The following is a 10077-nucleotide window of genomic DNA, read 5'->3' as shown; positions in this document are numbered from 1 at the left end:
GCTGCGCAGTGTACTTTAGAAAGAAGCTTGGAAGTTTTTCCAAGGATATTGAAAATGAACCATGGTCGTAAATGCAGTGTTCCAGACTGTACAACGGAGTACTGGCCCAGAGAAAAGTGTTTAGAACGAGTAAATGGAGAGGGAGTTGTGGATCACGTCTGGGCATGTAACAGACAGCGTGTCTGTGTGTGTGTGTGTGTGTGTATGTGTGTGTGTCTGAAATATGAGACCTGCTGTATCGTCTCCAATGTATGTGTGAGTGGTTCCTCAACCAGTCAGCGCGCAGCTCATCTAAATATTCATGAGCGTACCATATTTGGAAGAAAAGCTGCCATCCCAAATAGAGCCATTACACAGGGATGCATAAGGGCCAAAAAAAATAGCACCTGGGACATTTTCAGCGCAACCCTATAAGGAGACCTTAAGGAACAGTGTGAAATACCCTATATAATCATTCTATCACCCCTTTAATGTGATCATGGTTGTTTTGTGGTCTCTCCACACTCTCCAGCACTTTGAGCTGCACTCTCTGTATGATAGGAGCTTTATAGGCTAAATAAACTTTTAATATTATTATTATTATTATTATTATTCCACGGAGACACTGTCAGCGAGCCATCCCTGTCAGCCGGACTGCACCTGTTGATCGTCTGGCAACACAAAAAAAAAAAAGAAAAAAACGATTGTCACATTAACTAGGTTTATTACAGCGCCAATCAACACTGACGCATAAAATAGCCTACCAAACGTCCAGAGTGCGGGTGCACGGCTTTAGTGCTGCTCAGAAACCCATGTGGGTTCATTTGTGTGAGAAGCGCGCATCTGTGAGGCGCACGCCAGGACGCAAACACACACACACACACACACACACACACACACACACACACGCTCCGCGCTGGATCGCTCCTGCACTGAGACTCCGTGTCTGAAAACTGAGAACCAACACACGGTAGGTGTGCTACTTTCTTCTTCTCCAATTCCAGATGCGAATTTGTTATCTCGCCCCAATTTAGTTAAGCCTCTAACTAAAAGTCAAATTGGCTAATTATTTTTGAGTTGAAAAGAGAAAAGATGGAAATGATGCAAACGCATGCGTCACTTTTGTAGCAGTGCATTTAAAATGCATTTCTTTTAATGCATTTACGCTCGAGTTTATAGATGATTGGTATGTTCGATAAAGACTTTAAAACCTGCAGTTTCCTTTCATTGCATCGCAGTATTTCGAGGCTGCGTCGCTTTTTGAAGGACTAAATCAAGATACAGTGAATATTTTTAATGCATCACACCGACGGTTGTTCGACCAAACTGGTGTCTCTGAATCACAGTTTCAGTATGTAGGCTATCTATCCTTGGCTGGCAGGAGTGTTAAAACCAATTCAATTGACAAAAAATCCTACTTGGCAGAGCAGATGAGTTGGGAGCCAACAATCAAATCGTCCAATTATTATTTTCAGAGTCATTATATTCATTTAAAAGACAGAGACAGTGTGTGAATCAAATTTTAAGAGTTTTTCCTCAGTCGGAATAGTTATGCAACTGGCATAATTAATGAATTCCCAGTTATAAATCCGCTGCTGAGCATCCATGTAGGCTACAACACGTTATGTATGAGTGATTTCATATTCAATCATCGAGACGTTTTGATTACAAATGTAAAATCAGAGGGAGCATACAGTGTGTAGAACCAGCAGTTTAGAGATAACAGCCACAAGTTATACATCCTTAGACTCAAGAGTCGGCTCTTACAGATAAGTAACCAGTAAAAAAAAAAAAAAAATTAGGCCTTATATACTGAAATAAATAATTATTTTTCATGGTTTTAATGCAGTTATATTCTTCCTTGAGACATGGTAACTTCAAGGATTTTGATTAACTACAATCTGGAGGTAATTATGCCATTTTGGACATTTGGGTGAATCTGAAGCAGAAATCTTTCCTCTTGATCTTTCCTTGACATATACTGTAATACATCTGCTTTTTTCTCTCCATCTGAGCCACATTTTGAACCGAACAACCTTGCAAAGTAATCATTATCCTTTGTCCAATTTCTAGGAGCATCTTCTCAATCCGAAGGCTAAATTCTAAATGCAACAAGTCTTTGCAAAATGGGTCACTGCAGAGTTGGGTCAGTATCCTGCCCATTCCCTCACGCAGGCAGGCATCTCCATACAATCTGTCCTTTTACATTACATATCGAAAACAACAGCCTGTACTGGGCAGATGAAAGAGCAGGTCTGGGCACGCAGCTTTAATATTCACGGTTTGAAGTTCTGAAAATGTGATGAAATAACGGAAAGGCACCAGTCTCACAGTGATGACTCACCACAGCATTTAGCCTAGAAAAAAACACCACTCATTTACGACTTCAGAACAAAATGATAATTGTAATTATTTCTAAATGGAGTTAGCCAGGGCAAACTAAGAAAAGGAAGTTACTGAGTGATTCAGTACAGTGATTTGAAGCTATAAAAAGGGCTGACAAATGTGTTACCACAAAGACGAGAGTCCTCACTGGACACGCAGAGGAACCTGTTAAGCTTATCTGCATCCACTCAGGATGATAATAAAAAGGGAAATTTGCCGTTGAAGTTAAATCGCCTAATTGACCACGTACAAACATGTCTGTGGAGAATTGTTGTTCATGTCCTTCAGCAAATGCTTGTCTTGGCAGTCATATTTCACTGTGCATGCTGTTGAATACATACAGAGCTGCAAAGATGAATCCATTAATCAATTAGTTAGCCATCTATTTTGATAATAAATTAATCCGTTAACAAAAATGTCTTGTTAAATGTGAATATTTCCTGGTTTCTTCTCTCCTCTTTGACAGTAAACTAATATATTTGAGTTGTGGACAAAACAAGACATGTGAGGACGTCATCTTGGACTTCGGGAAACGCTGAATTTTGTCATTTTATATACGGCTGCACAATCGTTTTTTTTTTTTGTAATCGTCATCGCGATATGAACTTAATAAATAATAAACACATTGCGAAAGGCTGCGACAAATCATGAAAGACACTGATTTGTTGTGTTAGTTAAGAGTAGCAGTAGAAAACTACACTTTAAAATGTAACTATCACTTTTTATTTTATTTATTTTTAAATGGTGCCTTTGTGTTCAGTTGGAATATTTTCCTTTGTGTTTTTTTTTTATTCAACAGGCTATTTGTTGTATTTTAGCAGTATACTGAAACCACAGAACTAAGTACACTTAGTAATATAGTTAACTTATCGCAAGTAATATCATTATCGCGATATTCAACGTTATCGCATATCACATATTTTCCTCATATCGTGCATCCCTAATTTTATAAACCAAACAAGTAATCGATTAATGTAGAAAATAAGCAACAGAATCATTGATTAGTTGTCAATTATTTTGATAAACGATTAATCGCTGAGTCATAAAAACTGATTAGATTGAATATTTTCTAGTTTCTTCTCTCCTCTGTGACAATCTTTGAGTTGTGGACAAAACAAGACTTGTGGAATCATATTGGGCTTTAGGGAACACTGACTGACCGTTTTCTGACATTGTATAGACCAAACCACTAATCCAGAAAATAGATCGATTAATCTGCAATGAAAATAATCTGTAGTTGCAGCCCCAGATACATGCACTGCAGTTCACTGTATTCATGATTTCCCCTCCAGGTTGACATCAGCCTTTTTGGGGATGGAGGACGCAGGCAGCGGCTGGGCACTTGAGCTCACCCCCCCGTGCGCGATGCCTGAGGCGAATGGGAATGACACGGGTCAGGTGTTTGAGGTGGCGCTGCAGAACGGCTCGTCCAAGCGCAGCTCCCAGTTTGTGGGTGTGGAGCTGCTGCAGTCCTTCAAGCTGCTCATCATTCCCTGCTACACTCTGGTGGCTCTGGTGGGCGTCTTCGGCAACTACCTGCTCCTCTACGTCATCTGCCGCACCCGCAAGATGCACAACGTCACCAACTTCTTCATTGGAAACCTGGCCTTCTCCGACATGCTGATGTGCGCCACATGTGTCCCCTTCACGCTGGCCTACGCCTTCAACCCGCGCGGCTGGGTGTATGGCCGCTTCATGTGCTACCTGGTGTACCTCATCCAGCCGGTGACGGTGTACGTGTCCGTCTTCACTCTCACTGCCATCGGCGTGGACAGGTAAGGATGAGGAGAGGACGGTGGAAGGTATCGATTAAGTAAAACCCTGGGAAATATTTCCATGCATCCTGTATTTTCACTGACATTTATAATGCATCATTAGCGAAGCAAAAAGGTTTTCAGCCTGAGGCATCTTTTTTTCAAACATACTTACCCACGCTGTTATAAATACACATAAATAAAAAAGTACATCATTCCTCACAATGAATGTCACTGCGTCTTTCTGCACAAAATTGCAGTGGCAGATGCAAATGTGTAAAAACCTGGATGGATTTCAGCGGATTCTGAAAGTAACTAATAACAGGGAACCTTTCCAACTAAGTGCCAAAGCATATTGAAAAATACAGAACTTAAAAGAGGCAAACTAAAGAATATCATTTCTCAGATTTAACTGTCCAACCATTATGGCAGTGGAGCCTCTGTTTAAATAGCAAGTAAAAAATCGAAGTCAAACACAGAAACGGCATAGTCATATTTCTATCAAGTCCATATTTCACTTACACATGTCATCAACATACTATGTTATAAGCTTTTACACAAAAGATAGAGGACAGTTTATCAAAAAAAAGAATTCCCTTTCCAACCCACCCCATGTACATGTAATAAGCATTCACTCAAATTGCCATTAGTGAATCCCTAATGTTACCATTGCAACAACAAAATATAACAAAGACTGAAAACTAATGCACTGAGCCCTAATATACAGTATCTACAGCCAGGAACTGTCATGTTTGACAAAATGGCCAGAAAGAACCCAATAGCACGGCAATGACTCAGAATTGCAAGAAAAGTGACTTAACAGAGTTTAGGAAGGGTCCAACCTTGGAGATCGGTCATACAGAAAAACAGAACCGAAGAGGGGCAGGCAGACTCCAAGGTCCAAAAAGAAGCAGGCAAGCATTTGAATATATTCAAATATTTATTAACAATATTTTGACCATTAAATGCCTTCAGTAAGACTTATATTTTTTATATCAAACTTAAGTTGTAGATTTTCTGTCCACCAGGGGGCAGTGTATCAGTCAATGTAAATAGGCAGACGATGTTTTCAGAAGAAAAACACAATTATTAAAATTGTTAATATTATTAAAAGTCAGACCCTGGATTAAACACAAACAGTATGCTTTCGACAGGAAGTTCGGAGCTTTCACCATAGCCTACGTAACTGGTCTGATGTTTATACTTGTGCGCTGGTGTGTGCGTCAAGCCGGCCTGTGTGTGTGTGTGTGTGTGTGTGGGTGCGTGTGCGTGTGCGTGTGTGTGTGTGTGTGTGTGTGTGCGTGTGTGTGTGTGTGTGTAGAGGGAGAGAGTTGATTACTGGTAGCTTCAGAGCGAGTAGCGACTCTAGAGTCATAGTGAGAGAAACAGTACGTCTCCCCCGTTCTTTCTGACCACGGTCGGTAATCTGGAGCAGGAGAAGTGGACCCTCTCCTTGATTTCACGTTGTTTATGGAGAAGGAGAACCAGGAAATGAGTCGGGGGAAATGCAACGCTACCGAGCCACGGCCGAGTGACGTGCGTCTCCGCGACGTGTAGTTACATTTTGAAATGCGTGAAAAAGCCTTGGAATCTAAATTGAAAACGTTTACAAGCAAACACATTTACAAAAAATAATGCCCATAGCAGGTTTGAATATTAAGAGCTGCCTAATATTAGTTTGAATATCATTATTCTTTTTAATATTCAAATTATATTCGAATAACGAAGTTTGGAGTCAAAGCCCTAATGAGTACCAGGTGAGTATGGGGGCGGGGCAGGCAGGTGAACGGTATCAGCAGGTAATGCAGAGCAGGAGGGAGTGGCAGCTTTCGCCTACCATACGCTAGACGACTTTGAACAGACTTTGAAAAGACTAAAGTCTGACACCATCTCACATAGGGTTGGGTACCGAAACCCGGTTCCACTATGGAACCGGTTCCTACACAACTGGTAGGAATCGGACCGGATTAGAAAAAACACTCAAATTTCAAATATATATAATTTTCTTTCTGGGGGACAAAGTCTTTTCTTCAGTCTTCCTCGGTTGGTCTCATGCACGTTCTGTACTTTATTGGTAAACCTTTCAAGGATAATATACCATGAAGTATTGCACTAGAATTCTTAACCTTGGTTAATGGTGACATTAGCGTTTCCATCTTTGAAAAGGGAATATATATCTCATAAATGGCTGTTCCCTCTACACTGCAGATCATCTAAACAGATATTGGGCACTAACCCTATTCTTTCAGTTTCTCCAAATATAAACCTGTCTGGCTGAGGGACAAAAGGGGGATGGATTGCAATATATCAGACAGTAATACTCTTCCCCATTGCTCAGGAAGCTGGGCCACAAGGCCAAACCCTGCTTTGCTTTGTCACCATGGATACAGCGGCAGAGCTGAATTAGGTTTTTGCGAAACCTTTGTGAACAGGATTTTTTTTAAATATAATTTTTTGGTAGGAAACCGCCAATTTGGCATCGACTCTCTTCTGTGGTCATTTTTGAAGCTGTAGCATCTGTGGTGCTTTACAGCTGTTCCGTCATTTGCTTGTTAATTGCAGTTGGCAAATGATGACTTGGAAATGCTGTTCTTCTTTACTTAAAGGTCCCATGTTGTAAAAAAGTGAGATTTCCGTGTCTGCTTTATTTCAAAGCAGGTCCAGGTGCAATATAAGTACTGTGAAAGTATCAAAACGCTCCATCCACAGACAAATGCACACAGCCCGTGTTGAGAAACTGTGCCTTTAAACGAGCCGTCAGGAATTCCGTACAGTTGCGATGTCACAACTATACTATACAGTATATAGGTAGAAAGTGCCGTTACAGTCATTATCCGGCTGCAATGACGGTGCAGAAAAGCAGAGAGCGCAGATGTGGAAGACCCGGAAATGCTAACCAATCAGAGCAGACTGGGCTTTTTTCGGGAGTGGGTCTTAAAGAGACAGGCGCTAAAACAGAGTAATTCAGACAGAGGGTGAAGACAGGTACAGTATATTCAGACAGACAGTATAAGAAAAATAGAGTGTTTTTGGAACATTGACTACGTTTACAAGCTGTCAATTTTCGGGTTATGGTCGGGTTAAGGTCACTATTCGGGTTTCTGAAACATTCGGAATAACCCGTTTACATGCGTGAGCAGAGAGAGTTACTCCTGTATACATGGAATTTGTAATCAATTGGCGATATCCAGACGTAAACGGCGACGCACGGTTAGTGTCTGGACGTAGACAACCTGACGCAATAAGTTTTCGGTCACCTTCTTATAAATCTCACTATCTCGGTACTTTCTGCCGTCAACAAAAGACATTATATTCATGGTTTTCACCACACTAATAAAGAAATTGGTTTCCTCCTCGCTCCAAAAGTGTGGTGCTGTGCTGCGTCTCGCCACGTTTACCTCTACTTCTCGTTTACTTCCGGTATACTCGCGCGCAGGTTTTCTGCATTGACATATATATATATATAAAACTATATTATTATAGTATATAATTATTATTATAACTAGGTTTTCTACATACGACAAGTTCCTCTACTCAAAAGACCGAGACTCCTTGCGAATAGAACATGCGCAGAACACAAATCAATGTTCCTTTTGATGGGGATATGCCGATACGCGCTTACATGACCCAAATTTCGGGTTAGAAAAGGGGTAACCCAGGGATCATTTTCGGGTTTTTAAAAACTGGAATATGAGCATATTCGGGTTTTTGCCGGTGTTTACATGGCCGTGCGCGACCGGGTTATTGCTAATATTCCGGTTTTGAACGGGTTATTGGCTGCATGTAAACGTAGTCATTATAGCATGTAAACATGTTCTAGTAGAAACCCAAAATACAAGTATAAACCTGATGAGCATGAGCATGATATGGGACCTTTAACTTATGTTTGGCATGTTTCTATAATTCCCCCCAACTGTTTAGTTAGGTAGATCTAATCTAATCTAACTCTGGTAAAACAAACTGAGGCTTTTCTTCTTCTCTGCTTCTTTACAGATACTATGCCACAGTTCATCCTCTGAAAAAGCGCATCTCAGTCTTGGCGTGCACCTACCTTCTGTCTGGGATCTGGCTGCTGTCCTGCGGCCTCGTGGCTCCCGCCGTGGCTCACACCTACCACGTGGAGTTTAAGAAGGAGGGCTTCACCATCTGCGAGGAGTTCTGGATGGGCCAGGAGAGGGAGCGGCTGGCCTACGCGTACAGCACCCTCTTCATCACCTACGTCCTGCCTCTGTCGGCGCTCTGCATCTCGTACCTGTGCATCTCTGTTAAACTGCGGAACTGTGTCGTGCCGGGCCACCACACCCAGAGCCAGGCGGAGGCTCAGCGCATGCGCAAACGCAAGACCTTCCGGCTGGTGAGCCTGGTGGTGGCAGCCTTCGGCGTCTGCTGGATGCCAATCAGCGTGTTCAACGTGCTGCGGGACATTGACATCGACCTGATCGATAAGCCCTACTTTCTGCTCATCCAGCTGCTCTGTCACCTGTGTGCGATGAGCTCCTCCTGCTGTAACCCTTTCCTCTACGCCTGGCTGCATGACCGCTTCCGCTCGGAGCTCCGCAAGATGTTCACATGCCGCCGACGCATCGGCCTCTCGGCCAACAACTGCGCCACAGCCAGTGTGGTTTTGTGAAGCTCCTGTGTTTTAAAGGCTACTGCTGGTTAGTCCCTGCTTCTCTGGACAGTAGAGTATAATCGATTCATTCATGGTAAATAGCAGTGCAAAATTAGGGCGTTTTTTCACACTTGGTCCGTTTCAGCCCTCCAAAAGAACTCAGACCTATTAGACAGCATTTTTTTGTGTATATGTAAACACTAGTGCTGTCAGTTAAACGCGTTATTAACTGCGATAACGCAAACCCATTTTAACGGCGTACATTTTTTTTATCGAGATTAACGTTCTTATTGGCCTAGCAAACTTTGTAGTTTTTTTGAGCTTTCATCGCAGCACGTCCAGTCTGAAATACCACTTGATGGCCGAGCGCACAGCTGATGGCCGAGCGCACAGCTGATGGCCAAGCACACAGCTGATGGCCAAGCACACAGCTGAGCACACAGCTGAGCACACAGCTGATGGCTGAGCACACAGCTGATGGCCAAGCACACAGCTGAGCACACAGCTGATGGCCAAGCACACAGCTGATGGCCGAGCACACAGCTGATGGCCAAGCACACAGCTGATGGCTGAGCACACAGCTGATGCCAATTCTCCGCCCCCTCGTCAAAGCCAGGCGACAAAAGCACAAAGTAAGCCGTTCCATTTTTCCATGTTGATAAGAGCATTAAAATGAGAAAAAAATAATGGGACAAAAATAAATCAAGGGACATTTAGAATAGATAAAAATGTGCGATTAATTGCGAGTTAACTATCGCATGAATGCGATTAATCGCAATTAAATATTTTAATCGCTTGACAGCACTAGTAAGGGACTCAGACCCCTCTGCAACCAATCTTACGCTGACCTTTTCTGGAGGTGGTCTGAGTATGGTTCTCTTGACCTGTGCATTGTGAACACAAAGCGCTTCAGGTTTATTTTGCAATTTGTAATGTACTTTAGCCCCGAGGCCCCATCAGAGCTGAAGGGGATCAGAAAGAGAAGGGAGTCCTTTTCAACTGACCATGTAAACGCAAAAAGAACTGAGGACCTTTTCTGTTTGTTTAAAGAGGACTATATGTGAAAAAAAAACCCGTTAGATTACATTCCTACTGTGTATACTATATGGTGATCCAGCTTTCACACATTATGCGCACCATGACTCAGTAGCCCAGTGTCTAAACTGTCGCCCTGTGGTTTATTAATACGCTTAAAAGAGTACTTCACCAATTTAGCATCGTACTCCGTATTCCACTGTCAGACTCTCGATGGACAGTTGGAAAACAAAGGGATCGTGAACAATGCAGAACCAGAGATATCGTCTTTTACCGACTGAAATGTTGCTTCAAGCAGAGATGAGGAGCGAG

The 10077-nt window shown here is 42.4% G+C and overlaps 1 protein-coding gene across 1 annotated transcript; it reads left to right on the top strand.

Annotated features, from left to right (window-relative positions):
• The first annotated feature begins 893 nt into the window (after positions 1-893).
• On the top strand, positions 894-8980 carry prlhr2a (prolactin releasing hormone receptor 2a). The gene is made up of 3 exons (XM_039804123.1): positions 894-949; positions 3657-4139; positions 8112-8980. The coding sequence occupies exons 2-3, from the start codon at positions 3679-3681 to the stop codon at positions 8746-8748; spliced, it is 1098 nt and encodes a 365-aa protein (XP_039660057.1). The 5' UTR covers positions 894-949; positions 3657-3678; the 3' UTR covers positions 8749-8980.
• The last annotated feature ends 1097 nt before the right edge of the window (positions 8981-10077 follow it).

This window comes from Perca fluviatilis, chromosome 6 (assembly GCF_010015445.1).
Source record: "Perca fluviatilis chromosome 6, GENO_Pfluv_1.0, whole genome shotgun sequence".
Taxonomy (NCBI): Eukaryota; Metazoa; Chordata; class Actinopteri; order Perciformes; family Percidae; genus Perca; species Perca fluviatilis.
The sequence above is the reverse complement of the archived record's forward strand: the minus strand, read 5'-3'. Positions and strand labels throughout refer to the sequence as shown.

What these genes read in the sequence shown, in the direction of transcription:
- prlhr2a (XM_039804123.1), top strand. Translation starts at nt 3,679, where the DNA reads ATGGAGGACGCAGGCAGCGGCTGGGCACTTGAGCTCACCCCCCCGTGC. An exon ending in ACTGCCATCGGCGTGGACAG is followed by an intron (nt 4,140 to 8,111) that starts GTAAGGATGAGG and finishes GCTTCTTTACAG; the next exon opens with ATACTATGCCACAGTTCATC.